Source organism: Marmota flaviventris, chromosome 9 (assembly GCF_047511675.1).
Source record: "Marmota flaviventris isolate mMarFla1 chromosome 9, mMarFla1.hap1, whole genome shotgun sequence".
NCBI lineage: Eukaryota > Metazoa > Chordata > Mammalia > Rodentia > Sciuridae > Marmota > Marmota flaviventris.
In genome coordinates this window covers 5526748-5553902 of record NC_092506.1, presented here as the reverse complement: position 1 = coordinate 5553902, position 27155 = coordinate 5526748, and the positions used below count along the sequence as shown (strand labels likewise).

General features: G+C 55.8%; 3 protein-coding genes across 7 annotated transcripts; 1 reads left to right on the top strand and 2 right to left on the bottom strand.

The window, feature by feature from the left end:
• The first annotated feature begins 4239 nt into the window (after window positions 1-4239).
• Window positions 4240-19128, top strand: Aip (AHR interacting HSP90 co-chaperone). Of its 4 annotated transcripts, none has more exons than XM_071616008.1 (7): window positions 4240-4460; window positions 7027-7206; window positions 8313-8501; window positions 8991-9167; window positions 9261-9402; window positions 9687-9769; window positions 18909-19128. In XM_071616008.1, exons 1-7 carry the CDS (start codon window positions 4362-4364, stop codon window positions 19023-19025), a joined length of 987 nt encoding a protein of 328 aa, XP_071472109.1. In that variant the 5' UTR covers window positions 4240-4361; the 3' UTR covers window positions 19026-19128. The 4 variants fall into 4 exon arrangements, with proteins under 4 accessions (XP_071472109.1, XP_027800334.1, XP_027800333.1 ...); XM_027944532.3 differs by lacking the exon at window positions 18909-19128 and adding an exon at window positions 15234-15302 and having other exon boundaries at window positions 4241-4460; XM_027944533.3 differs by lacking the exon at window positions 18909-19128 and having other exon boundaries at window positions 9261-9394; window positions 9687-9861.
• Window positions 10509-23490, bottom strand: Pitpnm1 (phosphatidylinositol transfer protein membrane associated 1). 2 transcript variants are annotated; one of them, XM_027944528.2, is made up of 24 exons: window positions 23307-23490; window positions 22212-22330; window positions 20807-21021; window positions 20599-20720; window positions 20190-20414; window positions 18137-18463; window positions 17954-18049; window positions 17732-17839; window positions 17013-17074; window positions 16674-16924; window positions 16199-16388; window positions 15979-16086; window positions 15587-15744; window positions 15296-15501; window positions 14764-14934; window positions 13980-14144; window positions 13622-13770; window positions 13391-13501; window positions 12906-13022; window positions 12591-12739; window positions 12358-12507; window positions 12094-12277; window positions 11683-11811; window positions 10509-11068 (listed from the first exon to the last, which is right to left on the bottom strand). In XM_027944528.2, the coding sequence occupies exons 2-24, from the start codon at window positions 22287-22289 to the stop codon at window positions 10805-10807; spliced, it is 3735 nt and encodes a 1244-aa protein (XP_027800329.1). In that variant the 5' UTR covers window positions 22290-22330; window positions 23307-23490; the 3' UTR covers window positions 10509-10804. The 2 variants fall into 2 exon arrangements, with proteins under 2 accessions (XP_027800329.1, XP_027800330.1); XM_027944529.3 differs by having other exon boundaries at window positions 17732-17836.
• A 1140-nt stretch (window positions 23491-24630) lies between these two features.
• On the bottom strand, window positions 24631-26737 carry Cdk2ap2 (cyclin dependent kinase 2 associated protein 2). Its single transcript, XM_027944617.3, has 4 exons — window positions 26146-26737; window positions 25733-25833; window positions 25513-25645; window positions 24631-25145 (listed from the first exon to the last, which is right to left on the bottom strand). The coding sequence occupies exons 1-4, from the start codon at window positions 26225-26227 to the stop codon at window positions 25078-25080; spliced, it is 384 nt and encodes a 127-aa protein (XP_027800418.1). The 5' UTR covers window positions 26228-26737; the 3' UTR covers window positions 24631-25077.
• Between the last annotated feature and the right edge of the window lie 418 nt (window positions 26738-27155).

Here is a 27155-nt window from a genome sequence, read left to right as displayed (position 1 = left end):
CAACTCCTAGACTCAAGGACTCCTCCTGCCTCAGCCTCCTGAGTCTCGGGGACTGCAGGTGTGCACCATCTCATCTGTAGCCACTCCTTTTTATATGGTCAGATCTGTCAGGCATGTGCTCCTGGAGTCTTGCTTCAAGTGTTGCCTTGCAAGGTCACAAAGCCTCAGCTGAGGCTCCTCCAGCTTCTTATTCTACTGGCCTCATGGTTTACTGTCCAGAAAAGTATTGCAACAAAGCCTTTCAGACTGGCCCTGGAGTCAAGCCTTCTGGGACTGCAGCTCTCCTTCTCACTAGTTTTGGGAACTTTGAAGGCTGGGATAGGGAAGGTCCTGCATGTGAAAAATCTGGTACACCCAAAAACAAACAAACAAACAAAAAAAAAACTCAGCAAGCCAAGTAAAATTTTACTGCATTACTTCTTTTTAAAAATCAAATTTAAGACAAAAATTCATGATGAACAAATTATTGAAATTTTTAAATAAGATAGAATTGGACTTTATGCAGATCATCCTGATTGCCTGGGCCCTAGTCCCGGCCCGGCCCTGCCCTGAGCTAATTACATGATTTTTCTGTGCCTCAGTTTCTTCACAGGTCAGCTGGAGGTAAAGACAGTGTTTCTCATAGATTTAATTCTTTACTTTAGGACTAAATGAGGCATTACTTTGTAAGGAGCAAAACACAGAGCCTGGCAATAGTGTACTCAATCAGTGTTAGGAATTCTTATAATCGATACTGACATTGATCCTTAGCCCTATGGATTCTACTTCTGAATAGGATGCAAAGAGGGATTCAGATTTCTCTCAAAGGGTCTTGACCAGTTGTCCCAGAACAACAGCCCAACCAGTTCTTCCTGCTTCTGGATTGTGGCCATCTTAATCATAGATCAGCTATACTGTTGCTCACACATATAGCTGTTGTAAACTCTTTTTGGTTCCTCCGGGCCATTTCTCAGCCAGTATCTTATGATTTTTATTATTATAGTTTTGCAACTTGGTTTAATGTGGGAGGGCAAGTGTCCTCTCTGACCATCTTTTTTTCAAACGTGATCTGGCACTTTAATTTTTCTATAGAAATTTAACAAAAATTTTCCTAAGTTCCTAAAAAGTACTCCTAATTATTACTGGGATTTCATTGCATGATTTCAAGAAAATAACTTTTTTTTTTTTTTTTTGGTGGTGCTAGGGATTGAACCCAAGTGTGCATGTGAGGCAAGCACTCTACCAACTGAGCTACATCTCCAACCCCAAAATCACATCTTTTGATGTTAGGTTGTTCTAGTCATTTACAACAAGTTATTTTAGTAATTTATGTCATTATGTCCTAAAAATGTTTTTTTTTCTCCAAAAAAGTTCTGAATTGTGTTTTGGTTTCCTAAATACTTTATGGGTTTTGTTGTTGTTGTTAATGATATTTTATTATATGCATACATGCATACAAATGTGTGTGTGTGTGTATTTTTTTTTTTCTGGTGCTGGAGATTGAACCCAGGACCTGGTACATATTAAATACATGCTTTCCCACTGAGCTGCACCCCCAGCCCCTATTTTCTATATATTTGAGTTGGTTTCTGATGCTCAAAGCATTGTTAATTATTGCTAGCTTATTTTGTATTCGGGTAACATTGCTGAGCTCATTTGTTGGTCTTTAGATTTTTTGTATTTTCTATGTAGACATAATTTGCCAATAATGTCAGTTTGCCGTCTTTTTCTTGGCCTATTGCTTTGGCCATGGATTCTAATTCTGTTCTACAAGGCATCATTGACAGAAGGATCTTGAAGAAGATGTGAAATACTGTTATTCTATCATAAATTGTGTATGGCTTTTATCAACTCCAAACAGTTCCTATGAGTTTTTATGATAAACAATCATAAAACTTCAAACGCTTTTTCTTCATATTTTGAGATAAGCATAGGCATTTTTTCATTTAGTCCACTGATGTGATGAATTACTGTAATGGATGTTCCTAATGTAGAGCCATTCTTACATTCTTGGAATAAGTTCTACTACTTGATCTTCACACATTTTTTGGGGGGGGAGGGGTGTCTTTTCATGCATCACTTTGGAAATATTTATTCTTTTAATTCATTTGTTCTAATTAGTTATACATGACAGTAGAATGCACTGACACATCATACATAAATGGAGTATAACTTCTCATTCTTCTGGCTGTGAAAATATTGTTCTTCATTGTGGTAAAATACACAACAAAAATATACCATCTTAACTGTTTTTAAACATACAGTTCAGCGTATTCACATTGCTGTGCAGCAGCAGCATATCTCCAGAACTTTTTCGTCTTGCAAGATTGAAATTCTATACTCATTAAAAAAAAAAATGACTCTGTTCCCTCTCCCTTTTTGTATCTATGAACTGAATACTGAGACCTCCCTTTCCTTATCTATGAACTGAGTACTCAGAGACCTCCTACAAGTGCAATCACACAATGTTTTCTTTTGGGACTGATATTTCGGCTGAGCATATTGATACACTGTTATATATCCTAATGGATTTAATTCGCTTTTTTTTTTTTCTTTCAGTACTTTAGGGATTAAATCCAAGGTTTCCCATCTGCTAGGCAAGTGTTCTGCCACTGAGCTGAACCTTAGGCCCTGAGCTTAATATTTTCTTTATTCTGCATCTGGATTTATTAGTAACATAAGTGTATACTTTTTCTTGCCTTGTGTGCTTATCTGGCTCAGGAATCAAGATTCAACCAGCCTCAGGTTGGTGCGCTTTCTTTTTCTATTTTCTGGAACAATTTGCATGAGATACAGATGATTTTTTTGCTCAAAATTTGATATAACTTGCATATAAACTTTCTGTGTGGGTAAAACAAAAACAAAATAAAAACCAAGCATGTCTTCCCCCACCTCAGAAGTCCTCCGTCTCTCCAAGGATGTCTTATTGGAAAATGAACCAGTACAGTATGCGAAGCACTTAGTGCCTGGGTCTCACGGGAAAAACGATGATCCTTCCTCCCTCGCAGTTGTGACGCAGGCAAAAGCACAGGAGGGCTGCACCTCTTACTCCTTAGTCCCTTCCCTGGACCTTGAAAACGGGAGGAAAAAACCTCTTAGGGCTGTTGCTTACAGCAAGTTTCCACTAGTTTGCAGGGACAGAGTGAAACTGTTTTAGCCCCTCTTTTTTTTTTCTTTTTAAATTTTGGTCCCAGGGATTGAATCCAAGGGCGTTCCACCACATCCCCAGCCCCCGCTTTTTTTCTATTTTGAGACATGGTCTCCCTAAATCGCTTAGGTCTTACTAAATTACTGAGACTGGCCTTGAACCAGCGATCCTCCTGCCTCAGCCTCCGGAGTCTCCAGGATTACACACCCAGCTAGATCCTTATTTTTGTCATCTGTCTATTCTCTAGTATTTACTGGGTACTTTGCATCAGGCACTCTGGGTTCAGAGGTGACCACAAACTCACCTCAGACCACATAGGGGACCCTTGGTCTTTAGGGAAGCTTCCGGTGGACCCCCACCCCCACCCCGTGCTGGACATGGAACTCAGGGCCTCACACATGCTGGGCAAACCTCTGACACTGAGCTACATCCCCAACCCACCCAGTCCTCTTTATTTCTTCTTTTTGATATTTATTTTTTAGTTATAGGTGGACACAATATCTTTATTTTATTTTTATGCGGTGCTGAGCATCGAACCCAATGCCTCACGCATACTAGGCAAGGGCTCTACCTCTGAGCCACAATCCCAGCCCCAGCCCTCCCTTTTTTAAATACAAAAATCCAGGATATAGGACTGGGGACATGGCTCAGTTGGTACAGTGCTTGCCTCACTTGCACAAGGCCCTGGGTTCAATCCCCAGCACCACAAAAGACAAACAAACAAACACAAATTCAGGATGTAAAAGTCAGTTATACTAAATATGCAAAAGAAAAAAACCAGAAGGGGGTTCACACACAGAAAAGTCGTTTTAGGGCTTGGTATTGGAGTGAGTTTTATTTATTTCTCTAACTCTAAGGCTGTTATGCTGCATCTATAACTTTAAACGGAGCGGCACACAGCCATCTGGGAGGGCCACAGTTCCAATCAAGTTAATCACGCAATTGCTGGGGACAACCGCGACGCTCACTCCGGGTGAACTGGCCCCACCTTTCCAGCAGATTCTGGCCCCTCCCGCAGAAATCCTCAAGCCCCGCCTCCAGGCGGACCCCGCCCACTCCGCCGCGCTGACAGCCAATCATGGCGCGTTCCCGCGTTCAGTCCCCTCTAGGCTTCTGCCCTCAGCCAAAATGGCGCTAGCTCGGAAGCTGCCGAGGCTCTAAGAGTTGTCGAAGGCAGTCCGGAAGTTACCGAGCGAGTCCGGAAGTTGCCGAAAGAGAGCAGCGGGGAAGGAGGATGGCGGATATCATCGCAAGACTCCGAGAGGACGGGATCCAAAAGCGTGTAATACAGGAGGGGCGAGGAGAGCTCCCTAGCTTTCAGGATGGAACCAAGGTTCGTGTCCACCCCCTCCCCTTCCCTATCTTCCTTCCGAGGAGCGGTGCGCATGCGAGGCGGGAGGAGGCCTTAGGCGAGACGTTGCGCATGCCCAGAGAGTAGCGGCCAGTGACCCTACTACTCACATGCGGAGCTCGACGCTGATTGGTCTGGGTTTAAGGAGGGGGTGAATTCGGATTCTTCCGTGCCGCCCCCTGGCTTGTCCTTGTTGGCTGTATTTGGTCGGGGATGCGGTCAGTCATCTCAAGCAGGTTGCAGAAGAGTTTTGGGTCTGGCCTCCTTGCGTTCCAGGGCCTCTGGGTTTCGAGGCTTCTTGTGGAGGGAAGGGCCTTCTAAAGACACTTAGACCCACAACCATTGTTTAGATGGTAAAACTGAGGCCCCGGGGCCAGAGGTCAGTTCTCAGACTAGAACCTCGTGGCAGTTTTCCCAGGGCTGTAGCATAGTTGCTGGGAACCAGTGAGGGCTAGGAAGTGAAGAGCCGCCCACCTTCCTCCTTTTCGTATCCAGGCACTCAGCTTCAGCCTTCCTGACCGCCTCTCCGACAAAACCCACATCTACAGAGTTCTCAGTTTCTGCAGTTCTTCTCCCTGGGTGCCATCCTGTACAGTAGGGACCTCCCTGGGCAGCCCCCTTCCCATTTCTGCCCAGTAGAGCAGTCTTGCAGAACATGCACGTTGAGGTACCAGGGAAGCCAAAAGTTAAGAGCTAGTGTGAATGAGCACAAGCTCCCTGGCCAGGCAGAGGTCTTGGCCTGGTGCAGCGGGAGTGCGCTGAGATCAGAGGGCAGCTGTGTAATCCTAGGGTTCATCTATTTAAAAGGAATCTTCTCCAAAAATAGAGAGGGTATGTGGTGGGCTAGGGTGTTGGTGGTCTTGGAAGAAGGGCCTCGCAAGAGGGATTCTGGTTGGAACAGAACCAGGAGAGAGTGATGTATGTGAAGGTAGAGGTTTCTGAGCAATGGCACCCAAAGAACAGGTTATCCAAAAACTAATAATAATAATAATAAAATAATAATAATTTTAATAATAATTATTATTATTTTTAAAAATTAAAAAAAAGTAAAAATAGCAAAACCCCATCACCAGGGTTGGTGGTGTAGCTCAGTGGTAGAGTGCTTGCCTAGCATTTGTGAGACCCCTGTTCCATTCCTCAGAACCACACATACACAAAAATCAAGACACCCGATCACCAGCGTTGATTGAGTGCTCGCTGTCTGGGCATGGTGCTACAAGTTTTGCAAGGTTGTTTCCTGTGATTTGAGATAGACAGGATTGTTGATTCAGTTTTATTAGTGAGGAAACCAGATTTAGAGGAGCAGCCGCACAGTGCGGCCTTTGAGAGCGTGGGTTCCTCTAACCATATCCTGTCCAGGGTTCAGCATCAGCGCTCTTTGCTCTGCATTCACCTAAGATGCTCATACCCAGTCTCATCTCTTTAAAAAGTTTCCGGCCTGGATTACTTCCAGTTGCCTAGCTCTAGCCTTTACCTTGATCTTAAGCTGGATGCAGAGTACCCTACTCTCCATCCCCACCCTGGATGTCCTACAGCAACTCAGTGTAAACCTGCTCCACCTGAGCCTTCTCCAGTCCAAACTGAGTCATCTCTCCCTTGGGTCATTATGGTGCTCTCCTAATGATACTGCCTCCGTAAAACCAAAGCCCTCACCACAGACTCCAGGTCCTGTGAGTCCAGCCCTGCTGGCCCCTGTGACCTTGTGGACCTTTCCACCCTGTTCACTATGCTCAGCCACACTGACCTTACTGCTTGCAAATATGCCACAGGCTGTCCCTCTGCAAGGCTTTTGTATCTGGTGTTCTTTTGTCCTGGACTGTTCCTACCCAGTATCTACCAGGCTTGCTTCCTGCTGTCTTCAAATCTCTGCTTCAACCTTGGGCCTCAGAGGGCCCCCCGCTCCACCGCTGTTTAAACCATCCCTCCCTCACCCTCTGTTTTTTCCTAATCCAAAGCACTCAGCCTTACCTGGCATAGCACATTGTTTGATCTGAGGCACATCTCCTTCTAGAAGTTCCCATGGGGCTGGGGTTTTTGTCTGTTTTTCTTTTTGTTACTAGAGATTTAGCCTAGGGGCACTTTACCACTAAGCTACATCCCCAGTCCTTTTTATTTTGAGACAGGGTCTCACTAAGTTGGTGAGGCTGGCCTCAAAATTGAAATCTTGCTGCCGCAGCCTCCTGAGTTGCTGGATTTCAGGCATATACCACTAGCCTTTTGTCTGTTTTGTTCATTGCTGTGTTCTGGTGGCTGGCACAGAGGTTGGGCACATAGTAGGTGCTTAGTAAATATTTGTTGAAGGCCTGATTGGAGCCAGACTGCTTAGACTCTTGTTCCAGTCCAGCTGCCACTAGCCACATGACTCAGGCCCCTTATTTCCCCCTCTGTGATTTAGATTCCTCAGTGGGGTAGTGGAGTAGAGTGTAGGGTTAAGTGGAGACTCCTGGGCGAGTCCCATCCCTTGTACAATGGGCAGGCTGAGGGTTGGACTTGTCCTTAGGTTTGGTGGAGGCTTGTGCTCTTGTCTAATCTTCCATGTGGCCTGCAGGCCACGTTCCACTACCGGACGCTACATAGTGACAATGAGGGCACAGTGTTGGATGACAGCCGGGCACGCGGGAAACCCATGGAACTCATCATTGGCAAGAAGTTCAAGCTTCCTGTGTGGGAGACCATAGTGTGCACCATGCGCGAGGGGGAGATTGCCCAGTTCCTCTGTGACATCAAGGTACCGGTCCTGCAGCTGTGTGCAGTGTCTGTCCAGCCACAACTTGTTCCTTATCCCCAGGCCCAGACTCAGCCATGACCTGCTCCCTCCAGGCCTCCAAACCAGTCTTCTGACCAGCATCCTGGCCTCTCTGTTACTCCTCTTGCTCATGACCCAGACTGCAGCCAGGGGACTTATTCTCAAATTAAATGACCCATATGACCCTTTGCTTCAAACCTCTGGCTCCTGCTGTCAGGATGGAGCATAAAATATGGCTTGTCACGTGGCCATTCCTGGTCTGGCCCCTGCTATTGTTTCCTCTGACTCCAGTCCCTCACCTGCCTTTTCATTCACCATGGCAAAGACCCTCTCTAAACTTTGCAATCAGTTCCCCGGCCACCACTCCCAGGAAGCCCTCCTCTACTGTCAGTGATTAGGTTCAGCCCCTCCTCTGGGTTTTCCAGCCCTTGTGCCCTGTGCAGCCAGGATCTGGTCTTCTGCTTTCCTGAGCTATGCAGGGCAGGATCCGTCCTGTTTACCTCTTATTTCCAAATGAAGTTGGTCCAGCCTAGACTCAGGAAATGCCCAGCTACCCCGTGCTGCCCCATGCAGACAGCAGGGGGCAGTGGAGAGTCTGTTAGACTCATTCCCACAGTCCCAGCAGCCTTTCTAAGTGAAAGGGTGGAGGCCAGGTCCCATCCACCCATGTTGGCCAGGGGCCTTAAAGTTGCTTCCTGGGCCCCGCTGGAGGTGGTCGGGGTGAGTCTGGGGAGAGGAAGAGATGTTTGGATCACTGTGTGGGAGGAGTCGATTTCCATATTCCTGGAAGGAAGTGGAGGAGGCAAGAATCCTCTTGGATCTAGAAGGGCAGGGAGTTGGGGAGGTGGAGTGTGCGTGTGTGAATGGGGTGGATGCTGGGTTTGGTGGTGAGTGGGGCAGAGCTGGGGGGTTCACTAAGAGGGAGGACCGAGAAGCCAGAGGAGTCTGGCGGGAAAAGCCTCCTGCGTTTCTGTTGGGGGGTGGGCAGGCCTCCTGTCCTTATTTAGATGGGGTGGGGCAGGGCCTCTTGGGCCTGCTAGCACCAGCCCATACTGATGGAGCCAACGGTGCCCACTTGCCCCCTGCAGCATGTGGTCCTGTATCCGCTGGTGGCCAAGAGTCTCCGCAACATCGCGGCAGGCAAGGACCCCCTGGAGGGCCAGCGACACTGCTGTGGCATTGCCCAGATGCACGAGCACAGCTCTCTGGGCCACGCAGACCTGGATGCCCTGCAGCAGAACCCCCAGCCCCTCATCTTCCACATGGAGATGCTGAAGGTAAGGCCCCTGCGCACCTTCTGGTGCGACCAGCGGGAGGCCTCTGAGGAGGTGAGCAGGGCAGGAACACTGTGTGGCACCCTCTGAATCCCCAGTCCCTGTCCTAGGCCATGCTCCTCCAGGCCTCAGTGCTCATGTCCTCTGGAGAACCACTGTCCTGCCTCCTTTATTCTCTGTCCCGGGGCACAGCCTGGCGGTGCTCTGAAGGAGTGTGTGTGCCTCCTCGCCTGCTGCAGGAGTCTGCCCTGGAGCCAGGCTCTGCGGGGCAGGGACTTCCGCTGTCTTGTGCACTTCTCTTCTTGGTACTTGGCACAGTGCTGGGCATGGAGGAGATGCCAGTGACTGGGCTGAGTGGTCAGTGAAACACCATGACACTGCTGCCCACACGGATGTCCAGAGGCCTGGCTGGCTTTGGTGTTGGCCAGGTCTGCTGTTGGGGACACTGGGGTGCCCCTGGGTTCTGCCTTGATTTGGCCCATTCCCTGGCAGGTGGAGAGCCCTGGCACATACCAGCAGGACCCATGGGCGATGACAGATGAGGAGAAGGCAAAGGCAGTGCCACTCATCCACCAGGAAGGCAACCGGTTATACCGCGAGGGGCAGGTGAAGGAGGCCGCCACCAAGTACTACGATGCCATCGCCTGCCTCAAAAACCTGCAGATGAAGGTGGGCGGGGGCCACAGTGGGTGGGTAGAGGGGCCAGGGCAGAGCCCTGGCCCAGGTCTCAGTGCCTGCCCTGTCCCTGCCCCACGCCCCCAGGAGCAGCCTGGGTCCCCTGACTGGATCCAGCTGGACCAGCAAATCACCCCGCTGCTGCTCAACTACTGCCAGTGCAAGCTGGTGGCCCAGGAGTACTACGAAGTGCTGGACCACTGCTCCTCCATCCTCAACAAGTATGACGGTAAGCGCTGGCACCGGGCTCTTGCAGGCAATCAGGAGAGTGACCTTCTCCTCTGCCATCACTGGGCACTGGGGCTCAAGACCTAGCTTCAGCATCCCCCATTGCGAGCCAACCAAATGCCCCCCCATGTGGCAGGGCTGTGGTCCCCCATGAGGTGTGGGTGGTTTAATGGGGGAAGGGCAGGGTTGCCCTCCGTAGGTCAGGGACAGCTCCCCTGATGGGCCCACGGGGCTGATTGGGGACTGGTGCCCTTCATGCCTTCTGCCCTCAACTGCCCCCTGCAGACAACGTCAAGGCCTACTTCAAGCGGGGCAAGGCCCATGCAGCCGTGTGGAATGCCCAGGAGGCCCAGGCTGACTTTGCCAAGGTAATAGAGCTGGACCCTGCCCTGGCGCCTGTTGTGAGCCGTGAGCTGAGGGCCCTGGAGGCACGGATCCGGCAGAAGGACGAGGAGGACAAGGCCCGCTTCCGGGGCATCTTCTCCCACTGACAGGGCCTCAGCCCTGCTCACCATGCCAAGCCCACTGCTGTTGCTGCTGCCCACTCTCCGCTGCCACCTCATGCTTCTCTGTATATAAAGGCTTATTTATCTCTGTCTGGGCCCTCTGGGCTGATCCACTGAGAGGGCTGGCTCTTACTGGCATTTCCTGGAATTCAGGGGTCCTTGGGAGACAAAGGATCAGGAGTTTCATCCTGGTTCCCCACTAGCCATCTCTGTCTTTTGGGGTTCAGTGTCCCCGACATAGAAACAAGGGCAAGTTTCTCCCTGGCTGAATGGGGGAGCCCCAGGAGCCTCCAGGCTTGAGGGGGAGATTAAAACAAGTGGCTTGGTGCCAGAGTAGGTGTTCTTCAGGGCAGGTCTTTCCCCTCTAGCCCTGGTCCCATGGTCCCTTGAAGGAGGGAGAGTCAGCAGCCAAATGGCTCCTGTTGAGGAGGGCTAGGGTGGAACAGCCGGTTGTCCAGAAAGAAACCTGGGGAAGAGGCCAGGCCAGGTGCTCTGAGAAGGCTCTTGAGGCCTACACTGTATCCTGGTCCCGTCTCAGACCTGCTTCATGGTCCTGGGCAGGTCCTGGCCTCTGTGCTTCAGTGTCGCACTGAACTCGAAGTTAGGCTCAGCTGCCCCGTGCTGCCCCACAGGCTGGCAGTCAGGCGGGATGAGGTGTTTATTTTCATGGGTTTACACACACTGGAAAAACCTCAGGGCCCTTGCCCACTCCCTCCTCCCTCCCCCCAGGGTTGGGTCCCCCATGAAAGGGAAGTAACACTGAGGGGCAGACAGATGCAGGGCAAGGGGCTGTGGAAGCCAAGGGCTGGGGCCAGAGTCTAGGCCCCTGGCCTCCCCCACACAGCCACTTGGGCCCCTCAAGTATCAGTAAATAATCCAGGTCCAGCCACAGTGGCCTCACTCCTCACTGTCCAACTTGAGGCTGATGCTTCGTGCTTTGCCCCGGGCCAGGGTGGTGGGTGGTGTTCCTGGGCCCTCACGTTCTGCCTGGCTGGGGCCCCTGGAGCGAAGCAACTGGCTCTGCTTGCGGAGGAAGTCCACAGGGGCAGCCACCCCATAGCTGCTCTTGGCCAAGGCAGTTCGAGGGGGTCCTGAGGGGGCGTGAGAGTGGGAGCCTGCCTCCAGTTGGCCCAGGTGGGCTACGTAGCCATCCGAAAGGAACTGTGGGTAGAAGTGGGTAGGGATGAGCCAGCCAGCCTTGGGCCCACACCTTGCCCTCCCCTGTCCTTCACAGGCCCCTATAGCAAGTGGGGGGCTGGACAGTGCTAGCCCTGCTCAGCCTAACCTGGAGCCTTCTCCAGGTAGATAGTGTCCCCAGGCTGCACCTTGTTTTACTCCCACCTCTGCCCCTCTTTGGGCCTGGCTCACCTGTAAGATAGATTCTTGGGGGAAATAGTCCCAACTAACTTTAGCAGTCACCTGCTTTGTGCCCAGCCCAGAGCTCACTGATGTGCACTAAAGGACATCATCTTCATGATAAGCCGATGAGGTCATGCTGCTATCAGTTCCAATTTACAGGCTCAGAAAGGTCAAGGCCCATGTCCAAGGCCGTGGCAGGTCTCAGGCACACTCCAGCCCAGGTCAGCATGCCTGGTCGGGCACCAGGCAGTTCCAGGCTGCTCATGGTCCCTGCTGCAGAGGAACTAGGGATCCCTGAGGCTAGTGAGGCCTCCCAGTTCACCCACGTGCATCTTAACACAGTGGTGGCCTTCAGCCTGGCCCTGGCTCCTGTCCCCCCAACAGGGGTCCTGTCCCTCACTTCTCTTGACCCTCACCTGGCACTGCGCCTGCAGCTTCCTGACAGCACGGCCCACAATATAGGTCTGGCTGGGGGACAGGCCCAGTGCTGCGTATACAGCCACATCTTTGGGGGACCCGTATCCAGCTACAATGTTCAGTTCCACCTGTGGTAGGAGAGAGCAGTTGGCCTCTGGGGAGAATGAGGGGTGGGGAATGGTCGGTGTGTCCGGTGGGTATATGGGCGGGGCTATGGGGGGGCGGGAACCTATGGTCCTAGGCACTGATGGGTGGGACCAGCAGAATTAGGATAGGGGCCCCTAGGACCACTAGGGCAGGACCACAAAGGCCTCTCCAGTCTTTCAGTGGGGCCTTTGGAGGGGACAGATGGGCCTCCCCGATCCTGACTGGGGCTGGGATGAGGTTGGAACCCTCCCCAGCTACCACACCTCCTGCACCAGGCTCTGCAGAAACATGGCCTTCTGGCGCAGGGGGTCATGCGTGAGGCCATCGCAGAAAGAAACGACGCCGTGGGGGAAATTGTGTTGCGACAGCCAGGCCACCACGCGGTGCTTCTGCATATCGGGCCGCCCGGTTACGTACACAATCAGGTAGCCTGCGTCTTGCCAGTGCCTGTGGGGTAGGGGTCGGTCAGCTCCACAGGCAGGAGAATGGGGGCTGATCACTGCGAGGAGCAGGGTGGCAGCTCCTACCTGACCACATCCACAGCGCCAGCGCGCACCTTGGGGTCGCTGCCCATGATGGAAACGCTGGCGGTGAAGGAGCCGTCGATGCTGAAGACCACGGCCTCCGTGCCGCGGGCCACCACCGTCAGGCAGCACTCAGCATAAGTGTGGTCGCCCCTGTGGCCCAGGGGGGCGTGAGTGGTGTGCACAGGGCCTGGCGTAGCCCAGCCCCACAGAGGCCCAGCCTGCCTGGTGCTCACCTGACCACCATGCGCACAGGGTAGACGCCGATACCCAGCGCACGCTCGGAGGGCACCAGGAAGGTGAGGCGGCCCGAGCTGTTGGTGACTTCTGTGCCGAAGTGGATCCACTTGCCGGACAGCGGTTGTGTCATGACGTAGACATCCACCTGGGAGGAGAGGGGTGGGAGGTCCATGGGGCAGAGCCCCTGGAGACCCCGAGTGGAGGAGGCTGGGTGGGTGGCGCTGGGGGCTTGACCCTTGGCAGGTCAGGAGTTGTTCCAGAGAGAAGAGATTGACCGAAAATACCCGGGGCCAGGGTCTCCGGGTCCTGACCTTTTCTCCAGTGAGCGTGACCACGTCCAAGGGCCCATACATGAAGCGCCCGTTCAGCACCTGGGGTCGGCCCTCACACACTACCGTGTCGCTCGCCCGGTGGTTGGAAGTGACGTTCTGGTGGGAGGAGAAGGTTTGAGCAAGTGGCGGGAAATGTGGGGCAGAGGAGCTGGTGTGCGGGTTCTCATCCGCACTGGGGGTGGGGACTGGAGGAGGCGGGGCCGTTGTGGGAGAAAAGCAAGGCCCTTGGGATCTGCGCATCTGTGGGATCCCGTCTGAGGTTCTAAGGGTGGAATGCAGATGAGGCCTGTAGTGGGTGAGTGCGGACCAGGTTCCCAGGGGCGTGGCCAAGGCAATGAGGAGGTGGGGCCAGGGCCATGGGGAGTGGCCAGATCAAGAAAGAGGTCTGGGCTGTGAGGGGCAGGAGCTCAGGGGCGGGGATGCTGTAGAGAGAGCCACGGGAGTCACGGGGGGTGGGCACTTACCCGGATCTTGACCTGCGTGCGTTTGCGCTGCCACTTCTCCCTGGGGAAAGCAGGGCTGTAGATGGATGGCTCCTCACACTCTGCCAGCTGTGGCCGCTCCTTCTCAATTACCTGCACAGGAAAGGTGCAAGGCCACATGAATAGGGGACGGGACTAGTAGCCTTCCCCAAGCCCTAAGCGCCCCATCTTCTGCCGTCCCATCTTGTGTCCCAGATGCCTGGGTCCACTCACCTGGCGCAGGATGAAGGCCACAACGTCAGCCGACTCCCAGTAGCTGGCGTGGAAGAGGTGGGGCAGCGTGACTGTGGGAAAGGCCGTGAGCGCCTCAGGGCAGTACAGCGAGTAGTCGATCCGCTTGGTCCCCCACCAGCGCTCCAGGACTGTAGGGCCATGGCGGGCAGTGAGTCAGGGTGGCCTGTGCCCAGGGCTCACCTGCCCGGCCCCTGGGTGCTCTTTCCTCCCTCCTTTCCACCAACCCTGCTGTCTGCCAAGTTCATGTGAGTGCTGGGGGAGGGGGTCCAGGGCAAATGCTGGGGTGATTATTCTGTGAGCAGTCTGCACCGCCCAGGTCAGCCGCGGGCTGGCTTACTCCGAACCACCTCGCTGGTGGTGCTGGGTGCTGCTGGCTGGGCCGCTGGCTCAGTGCCTAACTCACTGCCCTTCCAGAATGCACCGCTGGCCGAGGTGGGTGTTGAGGGCACCATCATCTCTAGCTCTTCCAGGAAGAGGCCCGAATGGGTCTGTAGGGTGTCGGCTGAGGGAGGAGGGCCAACCTCAGCAGCAGGCGAGGCCAGGCTGCCCTCCTGTCTTCTCTCCCAGGGTAGCACAGCCCCTGTCCCTCCACCACCTTCCCGACCAGCCTCCCTGCTCAGGTCTTAACTGAGGTTGGCCTGTCCTATATCTGGGAGGAAGAGAAGCAGGGGGAGTCACTGTCTCTTAATTTACCCCAGCAGTCAGCGACATTCCTGCCAGAATGTGTCACCACTCCCCCAATTAAAAGACAAAAACAAAAAACCCTCCCTGTGCCGATGACACTTGTCTTGTGGGATCAGTGGTACCCAATTACATCCAGACTTCATGAACACAAGTCACATGGAGCCCCCCAGACACAGCAGCCACATATACACTGGTCCTCTGAGACACTGGAATGCCAGTGTCCTTCTTCCTTTTCCCTAGCTCAGTCCCTGCCACTGGCCCCCACATTTGGCACAGGTCAGAAGGTCCTGGGGATCCAGATCCTCTGTGGCCAGTGGAGGGCTCCCTGGTCCTGGGAGTGGTAACAGGAGAGGGGACCCATGATGTTGGAGCCACCTCATATTTCTTACTACCTTTTGGTGCCTCCCCTCTCCCCTTTATCTTGGTTGGGGTCATACCCAGCAGCAGAGATGAGCCATCTCCCAGGGGGAACTTCTGGTAGCGGGGCACAGCCAATGGGGCAATGGCCTGGAACTTGGGGGCCAGCAGGGGCTCCAGGCGGGAAGCACAGGGGTCAGCCGCGTGGAAGAGGTTGTAGATCTGCTCACAGGCTGGACGCATCTGGGCCACTGGGTACCCAGAAGACAGAGAAGGCGGACAGGGGTTCAACCAGGCATCCCGGGAGGCAGGGGGCAGACATACTGTGTGACCCTGAGTCGGCACTTCCCAAAATGCATTCTCTGGAAGTCATTAGAGTCCTGCTTAAAGTGACACTGGCCTCTTGCCTAAGGGAAACCTGAGCCTTCATTTCCCCATCCCACAGAGCATCTCCTGGCTATGCGGTTCCTCCACTTCGGGAAACGGCTTCTCAAGTCCTTCTTTCTGGCCTTCATTTCCCCTTCTCTAGCCAGGCGTTTCATTTGCACAGGGAGAAAGACAATTATGGGAGACAGGGAAGGAGCACATGAAAGATGAGGAGTGACCACTCACCCTCCAAGGCGGGCATCACAGTCTTGCGTAGAGCCAGCACCAGGCCCAGTGGGGAGCCGAAGAGGAAGAAGCCAGAGACCTTGAAGTCCAGGCGGGCAGCATTGGTGGGCCCCTCAGGGGCCTCAGAACTGGCAGCGGGTGGGCAGGAGGCTGTGCTAGGCCGCCTGGGCTCCCCAGAGGAGGTGAGTGCAGGGACCGCCTGCAGGCTATGGGAGAAGGCGTACTTAGTGCTGCTGCTTCTGATGTCTCCTACTTGGGGGGGGGGGGGGCGTGATAGGGCAGGGATGTCACCTGTTCTGAGAGCCCTCAGGCTCAGAACTGGCCGTGTCGCTGGGGGTGCGCTGGGCAAGCAGGGCTGAGGGTTCCGGACTGGCTCGGCCTAGTGTCTCCGCCCCATCTGCCAGTGGGTCTCGTGCTGGGCCGACCTCTGGAGAGAGCAGCTCATTGTTCTAGATGGCACAGAGGACAGAAGCATCCTTAGGTCTGAGACCCTCAGATATCTACTCAATTTGGAAGTAAGGAAAGAGGCATGGGAGTGGGTAGGGCAGAGTCCCAAAGGAAACACAAACTTAAGGGGCAACTGGGGACCTGCCCACATGCAGAAAGACGTACTCCAGGGGCAGAGACCTAGAGATGGAGAGAGACACCCCCCTCCTGAGGAGGCTGGGTTTGGCCACACTGACCATGCTCCCACGGCGGCTGCTGCCCCGACTCCCTGTGCCCACGTTGGCACTGTGGCAGAGCGCATCAAAGCCCAGGATGCCACCAACGCCGTCTCCAATCAGCACCACCTGGGTGAAAGTGTGGGTACCATTGAGAGGTCCTGTCACTGTCCAGACCTCGCAGCAAACAGTGTGGCAGTGGAGGGCAACAGATGGCTTGCTTCTTGGCCGAAGCCCTGACCTGCCCACAGAAGCCAGCACCCTCAGATGAGCGCAGAAAAGCTGCGTAGGCCTGGTTGGTGCGGGCAATGACAGTGGCCACAGCACCCTGGTAGCGGGAAGATGAGGTGGCCAGCAGTGGCAGGGCAGCCAGTGGAATGTGGTCCTGGGAGCGGGACAGGCTGTCACCATCATGGCTGTAGGGGCTCAGGCTGCAAGAGGAGGGGGTGTGGTGGGTGGGTGGAAGGCCAGCCTTACCACTGCCACCCAAGTTCTCTGGGCTCACTGGCAAGTCCCGGCACCCTGGGGTGTCAGATTCGAGGCATCTGAGATGGTGCTATTGATCAGAAATAGGTCTAGCCAAGACCAGGACTGACCCAGGGGTCTGGCTTTTCTCCCCCCCTCCAGGGGACCACCCTGATCCTAGGAACCCCCAGGTAGCTATCTGCACCTTGGGGACACTGTGTGTCCCCTGCCCTTCTACCCCTGGCCAATACTTGGAGACAAGGGCATAGGCGGCAGCACAGATGGGTGGGCAGGGCACCAGTCGCAGGGCCACGTGGCCCAGGGCCTCAGGGAAGTGGATGCGGGTGACGGCCTCGAAGCTGGAGCTCAGCGTCTGCACGTCGGCCTGCTTGGAGTTGGCATCCCCTGGGCCAGAGTCCAGGATGTTGCCGCTGTGCAGGATGAGGAAGAGGGCATGGACCGCGCATGCCTCAGCCCCAAGGTCCCCAGCTCCATCTGGGCCCTGTTGGGTACAATGGGCGGTGGGGAGTCAGAGCCATAGCTGGGCCAGGAGTGAACAAACTTCAACATGGCATGGCTGATGTTCTCACCTCAGAGTCCCTGGGTACTCGCGCCCTGTCCTCGATGTCTTTAGTTGCCTCGACTCCAGGGTCTGTAGGGCAGGGGAAAGCCAGTGAGCGGGGCCCAGGGACTGTTGGGATCCCCTCTCCTGGCCCTTCAGGTCCTAGCTCTGGTGCTGCCTGAGGCCCCCCACCCTCCTCTTCCTTCCCCCCTACTCTCCCAGGCCATTTCACATTCTAGGCTTTTCTTTATGCTGGTCCTGCTTTCGGGGGATGCCAGTTGGCCTGTAAAACTTCTAGTCCTGTCCTGTCCAACACGGTAGCCACTAGCCTGGCTATTTACATGTACGTGAACTAAAATGAGAAAAAGTTCAGTTCCTCGGTCACAATGGCCACATTTCAAAGGCCAGTGTGGCTGGTGGCTATCATTGGGGCAGCACGAATCTAGAGCATTTCCATCGTCCTAGACAGTTCTGCTGGATAGCTCTAGTCCAGTCCTTCAAAACCTAGTGTAGACCTGAGCTCCACATAGAGATGGAAGCCTTCTGTGCTCACAGTGAATCCTCCACTGTGCTCTCTGGGCTGAGTCCACCTTCCACCCAGTATCCACTCATTTCCATCTGAGCAGCAATAAGCACCCCTCTAGATTGACATTCCTCTTAGGACCCCATTAAACTCAGGACTTGGTTGTTCTGAGTCTCTGCTGGATACAGATGCTGATGGCTGGTAGCCTGGGGTGGGGTGTTTACCTGGTGTCCCCTCTGCTTCAGTTGGGGAGGCAAAGGCATCAATGAAGTCATTTGAGTTCCACTTGGTCATTTCCTTGGGGAAGACCTCATCACTGTCCGAGAAGCCTTCTGAGGGGACAGGGGGATGTGTCATTGGGTGGGGGTGAGAGGGGCTACTCAGCCCCAGCCCCAGCAGGGCCTCAGTGCCGACCCCCCTTCCCCCAGCAGGGCCTCAGTGCTGACCATGGGCATCAAAGAACTCGTCCTCGGAGCTGTTCTCAGAGTCTCGGGCGATGTTCTGCATGCGCCACTCAGATAAGCTCTGGGGAGACACGCCCCCTGAAGGGCCAGCACAGCCTCAACCTGGGAATCCCACCTGGAGAGGGTGGCTTCCCGACAAAACTGGCCCCTGGGCTCCAGCCTCACCTCCATGTTGGGATGAGTAGGAGGAACGGGAGGATGAGGACCACTGCTTCCCAAAACTGGCATCAGGTGAGGCATCAGGGCCAGCAGGGGCCTCTGGCCCATCTGGGGTGCCTGCACTGCTGGCCCCCGACCGGTTCTCGGTGTTGGGTTTCCCAGGGGGCTGGGCCTCTGGCCCCTCACTGCCGATGTTGCACTTGGCCATGCGCTGGGCCAGCATGCGGGCGGTCTCCTCCTCCAGTGCCCGGATGTCAGCCATGCTCAGCTCTGTCCACTCGTCCTGCCAGCACCAGGCCTGGCGGTGGGCCCGCAGCATCACCCTTCGCAGACCTACAGGTGCCCAGGCATCAGAAAAATGCTCCCCAACCCTGGCACTGCAGACACATGCCCAGGGTTTGAGGTTGGGCAATGGTTCTCCTGGAAATACCACTCACCAAGAGCCACAAAGTAGGGCAGAGCCAGTATTATCCAGGGGACAGGCATGGAAAGTGGGCCATTTGTCTTCCTACTCCACCTCCTTCCCTGCCCAACTGCCTCCTCTAGGTCTCTGGATACCCTATCTCTGATCACTGACCCCTGTCCCTCCAGCAGATAGGACCAATGCTTATTCTTGCTTAGCTGGCTTCCTGCTGACTTCCAATGAGTTAACAGTTAATTAAGGTGTTCACAGCTAATGAAATTGTTGACAGTTAATGAAGGTGGGAGAGTTGGCACTCCATGAAGCCTGTGGTGAAAGATGATATCCATTCTGGGATATTTTCTTTTTTAATTTTAGGTGGACACAATATTTTTATGTGGTGCTGAAGATCGAACCCAGTGCCTCGCGCATGCCAGGCCAGCACGCTACCACTTGAGCCACATCCCCAGGCCTTCTGGGATATTTTCATTTTAAGCAGAGGAATAAAGTTGGAAACTCTTAAATATCTAGGAAATAAAATAATAATGATTGGATTTATAAACTTCTGGAAGGAAATAGATCAGAACCTTAAACACTATTAATAGTGGTTCTATGTGGGTGATTTTAATTTCCCTATCTGTGCTTTTTGGTATTTTTCTAAATGTAAGAAAGGGGGGTCTGTATTGCTGAGTTAAATTGCCTCATCTGTGAAATGGGACCAACAGTCCTTGCATCGGAGGCTGCTGGGGGATGTCAAAGGAGACCTCAGACGCACTGGATCTGGTATGCTGTGCACAGTCAGTATTAGTTCTTATCTTCTGGTCCAACCTCTTCCTCACTTACAGAAGGGAACATCAAGGTGCTGAGATAGCCAGTGGCTTGCTGAAGGGGCCATGGGGGTCAGAAGTGGAGCAGAACGCAAGCTACTGGACTCCTCCACTCAGGGAAGGCCCTCTACATGCAGATGGCCCACCCCAAGACCTAGGAGGCGAGGTGGGGGAGTTGGAGGCTTGGGTTTACAGGTATGGATTAATGGTTCCTGGATGCCAGGACCACAAGCTGGGATTCTGGGAGCTGGGGGTGGGAGGGCACCCCAAAGAGAATGGGCTGGCAGTCCTCCTGAGATTCTCTAAGTCTTGCTTGACTCACAGGACAACACAGAATCTTAAAATCTTCATTAAAGAAGAAGCATATTTGATTGTCAGAGCTGGCATAGATCTCAGATCATGTCACCAGCTCCTTGCCCTCCTGACTTTTGTTTTGGTACTAGGGATTGATTGAACCCAGGGGTGCTTAACCACTGAGCCACATCCCCAGCCCTTTTTTTATATTTTATTTGAAACAGGGTCTCTTGAGTTGCTTAGGGCCTTGCTAAGATGCTGAAGCTGGCTTTGAACTCATGATCCTCCTACTTCAGTCTCTTGAGCCACTGAGATTACAGGCATGTGCCACAGCACCTGACTCCGATATTCAAGACAGGCTCCCCTGACCCCTTTCCTGGGCTGTGCTGTCACCCCCAACCTCCGCCTACCTCAGTGTTCCATCTCATATGGAAATGATGCTCCCATGGTTTTGTGTCCCCAGTAGATGACAGCATCCCCCAAACATAGGGCCTGGTGCATGCTGGGTAAGCAGAACTTCCCTCAGGCAAGTGCTCACCAACATCATGGATGAACTGCTCGATCTTGGCCTGCATGCCCCAGTATCGGAACTCCACCTTGCACAGCTTGTAGGCACACATGAGGGGTCCCGTCTTGGCGGCTGTCCGAGCCCAGTCATCAGTCAATGGCCCTCGGCCTGTTTTGACTGAACGGTACAGCCGGGGGTCCTCTTCAGCTTTGTATTCACCTGGAGCCACTGCATCTCGCACAATGTCGATGGTGTCTGAGGGGGTTCAGTGAGCACTGAGCCGAGCCAGCCCCTTCAAGCCACCCCCGCCTTCCCCAGGGATTAGGATCACGATCACAGCCTTTCACAGACGGGAAGCCAAGGCCCAGAGAAAACTTGCACTTGTCAAGAGACTGGAAATTGAGGTGGCAGCGGGGGTAAGAAGGACTCCAAGCCTCACCGAGGATCCGCTGTCTCCTCTCAGCTCCACTTAGGTTGAAGACATTTGGCTGCTGCCCCCCATCAGGGAGGTAATAGGTTTCTATTTCAATGGAGAATTTCTCCACAAAGGGGCAGGTGTACCTGGGCAGAAGCCAAGGTGAGGGTCATTACTGGATCCACCAGGGCTGTTCCCTGTTGACCCCAGCCTGTGTGCCTTGTCCACTCACCGGGTTCGGGTGTAGGGGTATGCATTCCAAGACTCCTCCTCTACCTGCAGGGCGGCCTTGGGCAGCAGTGCCCGGAACCAGCCTGGGATGTGGGAGCCCACATGGTACACTTTGTGTGTGTACTGCCCGCTCCCCCCGGGCCCATCAGTGTAGGGCCGGTTGGCCAGGATCTCCACACCGCTGCCCTCACCACTGGACTCCTCCCGACTCTTTTTCTGCAGCCAGGACAGAGCAGAATTGGAGACTCAGTCTTGGCCCTGCTCCTGGGTGGGGACCCCAGCTCAGTTCTGACCCCCTGCATAGTCTTTCCAACTCTCTGCAACCTGACCCTGGCCCCCAGCAGCTTCCTGGGTTCATGATCATGATCACAGGCACTGCCCAGCATTCAAAACAGCCATTCATTGCTTGGGATCAGTTGGGGTCTACTAATGAACAAACCCAAGACCCCTGCCCATGTGGAACAAGCAGGATGGGAAACAGAAAGCCTGAGAGAGACCAAGAGTTGGGGCTGCAATGTTGATATGAGGGTCAAGGGAGGCCTTGCTAGAGGGCAATGTGACCACCACTTGAACATGATCTGAGGTGGGGGGTGCTCTGCAGCTGTGGGCTGGGGGAAGTATTTGAGGCCGGGGGACGAGGCAAGCTCTGAGGTCAAACATGCTCTTCCTGCTCAAGGAGTGGCAAGGAGGCCAGGCTGGCTGGAAAAGTGGCCTCCACCTCTTAGAGGACCTGACCTTGGTCCCCTCCTCTGGGAGACCAGAATCCTAGTTCCTGCCACACCCCTCAAGGCTTGAGACCCCAGATCCTGCTCTTTTATAGTAGTAGAGCCCAAACTTGGACGCTCAGCCGGCTGAGCTGGATCCTGGCTGCCTTGCCCCCCTAGACTCTGATCCCACAGTGCTGGGGAACAGACTTGGAACACAGATCCCTTGAGCCTGGTACCATCTTCTCCCTGTCCAGGCCCACCCTCCTCACAGCCAAAGCCCAGATCCCACCCTCACACTCCATCCCTGCCTGCCAGTCCCTGTCAGTTAGGGAGGTACCCTCTCTAGAACCCCTTCCTGCCTTCTCTTCCATGTAGACCCCCCATGCCTCCTCATGGCTACTTTCCCTTCCCCCATGGGATTAGATTCTGAGGAGGATTAAAGGAGCTCAAATGGGTTGAGCAGGCTGGGCACTTAGAGGGTGGGAGACACCACTCACCCTCCTGTCCATTTACCCGCCCCCACACCTGCATCGGAAGAGGACCTTCCTCTTCTGGGCTCTGAACCCTTCCCAGCCAAGGTGCAAGTCTGGCGGGGATGGAGCTGGGCTAGACCCCTTGTCCCAGTCGCGGCCTGCACACTCCCATCGTTACCCATCATGATGTATGGCCCCCTGGTCTCCCCCTCCCCACGGCCCTCACCTGGATCATGTAGAGCTGAGCCACCTGGTACTCGTCCAGGCTCATGGGCAGCAGGATGTGGTACTCCTTGATGAGCATCCTGAAGGCGCCCAGCTGGCCGCGCGCGGCCTCCTCTGCTCCTGGCGCAGGCACGGCGCGGCCGTCAGTGGGGGGCGGCGGCGCGCGGCCCTGAGCCCTGCGCGCCGGCCGAGGGGCCCGAGCCTCGGGACCCCATTCCCGGGCCCGCCACCGGGAAGGCAGAGGCGAGCCCAGCGCTGCCGCCCGCGCCGCCAGGGCCGGGAGCCGCAGCGAGGCTGAGCGCTGACCTCTTTTCCACGCAGCCCCCGCCCCCCGCCCGCCTGTCTCCATGGCAACCGCGCGCTGACGCGGGCCCCCCAGAGCGGCGGGCTACAGCCCGGGCCGCAGGGCCAGCCTCATGTCTCCACTTGGGCCACATCCAGAGCCCCCAAGAAAACAGCATCCCTCAGGGCCGCACCCGTAGGAGTCCCCGGGTCCCTACTTACGGGCCCACCTTCCACAACTGGCCCCTTGGGGACCCGCCCCCTTCACCCTTTTCCCCGGAGTCCACTTGGTCCGTTGTCCCCCATTCCTGGATGTCCACCTAGATCCTTGTCCCCGGGTGTTTCTCTGCGGAGCGACCCCAATGCGCCCCGCATCCCGGCCAGTGTTCCCCACCCCCCGCACCCGAGCCTACCTTCCAGGACCGATAACCCTTCGCCCCCCAGACCAGCCTTCCCCACCTCGGCCGGCGGCCGGATCCTCGACCTCTGCTGCCCAGCATCCTTCTGGTACCCCCGGCCCGCATCGACTCTCCACTCTATCGGCCACCCTATCATCGTCCCCCAGGGGTAGCCCCTCCTCAGGCCGGGGCAAGAGTGGTCAACTGGTATCCCACAGGCCTCGGCCCTGGGGACCCGCTCCGTCCACCTGCACCCGGGCCGGGCGCCCCGGTTCCCCTGCAGACACCCCTCCCACTTCCATCTCGCACCCAGCGAGCCGGCGAGAGGCCCGGTCGTCCCCACTTCCCTCAGCTCCCGGGCGCACCAGTTCCCCGCCGTGCTCTTGGCCCGCCGGCTCGCCGACGTCCTCGCTCACCTCTAGCTTAGGGCCGGCGCCCCTCACCCGGCCCGGGCAGGGGCAGCCGCCCCGCGGGTCGGAGCCCGGACCCTGCACAACCCCCGTCTCGGGTTGCAGCAGAGGCCGGACCTTCTGGAGGCGAAACGCCGTCCCATGGCCCCGACCTTTTTCCCGGTCCGCCCGCCGGCGCCCCTGCCGTCCCTCCCCGCCGCGTCACTGCGGCTGCCCCGCCCCGCCCCCTTCCTGGGCTCGGCGGATCCTCCCCACCCCTGCGGGGTCGGGACAGTCCCGCCCGCGGCTGCGAAGGGCAGGTCCCTGCCTTCCTTCCGCAGGACAGCGGGGTAAGTGGCTGTTCCCCAAATGCTGGCGCTTTTTATTACTTCTGTGCTGTTTGGGGTCCCCAAAGACTCTTGTTCCTATTTGCACCCTGGCCCAGGCCTCCTGTGTGCACCTCCTGGGTGGATTTTGATATGTCTGGGTCCTAGGCCCGTCCTCCTCAGCTCCTCATCCTCTGGAACTTGGGACCCACGGTTGGGGAAATGCTTCCCCAGCAAGGTCTAAACAGAAGCTGGTGGCTCTAACTCCACCTAGGGCTGGGGTTCCAGGGCCTCAGGCCCCTAAGTCACTCAACTACACATTCAGGCAGAAGGCTTTGTCAATCTCTGGGCCAGTCCCTTAATGGCACCCCTGTGCTTCTGGGTTCACAAGTCTAGCCAACATGCCACCTAGACCCTGAGGAAGGCTGAGACACTGAGGGCTAGCTCACAGGACCACACTGAGCCTGGATAAAGGAACTGGGACAGTGGATAGCAGCACCTAGTCAGGTCTCTCCCCTTGACTCTGCTGCCAAAGTGTAGGGGGAGGGAAGCATTATGCTGCCTGAAGAGCCACAGACTGGGTGTATTCAGTCTTCCAGGTCCAAGTCAGAGTTGAGGTGGGGTAGGGCATTAAGGCAAGTAGGGAGTGGCTTAAGTGAACTGGCATTTCCACCCTGCCAGGCATCACTGCCAATCCAGGGGAAGGGCCCTCTGGCCATCAGTGCCTCCAGCTGTGCAGGCAGCCAGGGCCCCCCGCTGCCCCCTGGTGGCACAGCACAGAGGCAGGCAGGCAGGCAGGCAGGGCTCTAGGCTACTGGAGCTCTGCCCTTTCCACTACTCACAGCTGGGAAAACAGAGGGCCTGGAGGGGCAGTTCCCACTCCAAGGTCAGTGGACATCAGAGGCAGGCAAAGACAGCTTCAGTCAGCCTTCTCATTCCTGGACCACTCTTTGCCCTCCTTCTGCCTGGCCCACCCAGGCTTAGCAGAGGAACAAGACCCAGAAAGGCTAAGCTGAGAGAACAACTCCAAATCATCTTTTTATTTATATAAAAAGGGCATATTTAGCAAAAGATACACTGAGAAAAGAGTCAATATGGCCCCAGAGACAAGGCAGGGAGGTGACAGGCCTTCTAAGCTCCTTCTGGAAGAGAAGGCCTGGGACAAAGTGGTGAGAAGTAAGTGCAGAGTAATAGGGGCCAAGAAAGGAGAACGCTCCAGTGGGACCAACACTGCTGCTGGCAGGTAGTGGGTGGGACTCACAGTGACCTGGCAGCTAACTCTTGCAGGGGGAGGAGCCCAGTTAGCGTTGCCCACTGGAGTGAAAGTCCATCCCTGGTTCCTGGAGGGCACCCACCAAGGGACAAGACAGGAAGCCCAGGATAGGAGGTGCAACTTGGGGCAAAGGCCAGGGAGAAGCAGGTGCTCTGCAGTGGCCGGAAAGGTCCAGACGCTGAGGCCAAGGTGCTTCCTGTTACGTGCGAGCGTTTCTCTCTGTCTCTGCCAGGCACTCTCTGACCAGGGCCCGGGCATGGATGATGCCTGGGGTGGGATGAGTGGGGATGTGGAGATAAATATAGGATCTCAGTGGCTCCCCACAGCCCCACCCCACCCTCCGGAAGACCCCCTCCCTCCCCACCCCCTTTTGTTTCAGCCAGAGAAGCTTAAATCTAAGGAGGGGCTGGATGAGATTACAGGTTTGGCTAATCCTCAAATTAACCCTGTTGAAACACAAATTTCCAGGCACTTTCCTAGAAATTGACTCAATTTCAATTCAATTCAAACACCTCTCTGGTTAGTGATACTTGGCTCAAGTGTCCTGTACTGACTCCAGATGTCGATCCTTCCCTAACGATGAGGGACTGTCCAGTGATTGCCGTCTTGACAGGGTGGACCTGGCCTCACTTACCTCTTTTCAGGCGCTCCATGGCGCTCTTGCTCCCAGCATAGGTGGGCCGAATCTCTTTACCCATCTCCTCTATGACCGATAGCAGGTCCGTGTAGGTGCTCTGAGAGCCCTGGGCACCAGGTGGCTTCATCGCCTATGTCAAAAGAGAACAGGGCAGTGAGCTCAGGCCCCGGGTGGGCCTCCAGTCCTCATCCATAAATAAGCATTTGGCCACACTCACCTGCACATAGCCCATGGAGGGAGGTCCAAAGTCATTAAAGAGTGGTCTGAAAGGGGCAGCGGCTCCTGGCACTGAGCCCGACGGCGATGGAACACTTCCGGCTGCAACAGGTGCGAGTAAGAGGTCAGCGCGGGGACAGGAACGACGCCTCCCAGCTTTCCAAACCCCGGACCGGGTTCGCCCGATTCCCTCCAAAGGGACGCTTCATTCCAGGCAGATCAACTTCAGGAACACACCCCTCCCCCTGCGCTCCACCTACAAGCCCTTACGTGACCACGCCCACTTCACAGGCTAGCAAACTGAGGCTCAGCGAGGCTATAGGCGGCAGGCCCAGTATTGTAGAACTCAGGCCGTCTTCTCTTCAAGACCTCGACAGCCCCGGTAGGCGAGCAGGGGTGGAGCTGGATCCTCACCTGTAGGTACCGGGGTGCCTGGCCCAGGGGTGCTGGAGCCGGGGGTGCTGCTGGGGGCGGGAGCGATGGGTTTGTAGGACATCCCCAACTCCTGGGTGCGGCAGACGCCAGCCGGCCGCTCCTCCGGGGTTGGCTGCCGGGCCGCTCAGCCGCGCTCCGATTGGCAGACGTGCTGCACGCCCCTGGTAAATAGAGCTCCGGCCGGAAGGGTGGGCGGGCACGCAAGCTCCGTCACTCCCTATTGGCGCTCAAAGACGTCACTCGAGCCTCCTTATTGGCCGAGGCCTGCCCCCACAGGTCGCAACTACAGCCGATTGGTTTGTGCCTTCCGGACCTCGCACCTGTCTGCTCCGGATTGGGCGGTGGCTGCCGCCCTTCGCAATTGGCGAGTTCGCGGCCCCGGCCGGCGCGCTCTCAATCCGATTAGTCCCAAGACCCGAGAGGCGGGGCCTCGGAAGCGGGGACCGGGGTCCCGACAGCCGCGGTTCGTGCCGAGGGGGTCTTCTCGGGCGCGGGCGCCGCCCTCCCGCCTTGCTCGCGTCGCCTTGCGTGTCCGCTCCGCACCGCCCGGTCTCGGTCCGGCCGGAGCTGCGGTCGTCGCCGTCGCGCGTGCCTTCCCTTCTCTCCGGGTGCCGAAGGACGCGGGGCTTTGACGTTCCGAGCCCTGCGCCCCACCCCGCGCGCTTTTACGTCACCTTTCACCGGTTCAGCACCCGTTCTCTGGTCTGCGCATGCGCCCGCCTCAGGCCTTCTTTTGTTCCCATGGCAACGGGTCCTTCACCAACGCCGCCTCTCTTGGCTCTTCCCGGGATTGGTCAGTCCTCAGGTCCAGGCTGCTGTTAGGTCCAAGGGCTCCCTCAAAGGCCCCTCAGCCCGCACCCCAGAGGCCCCGCGCCTCTTCCTTGGCATTTACCTTGGTGGTATGCCTACGTGTGCCAGGCTCTGGGCCGAAGGAGGAGAAGAACACCTACTGCGGTCCACTGGCGGCTTCCTCTGGGCAAGTTGCTTGC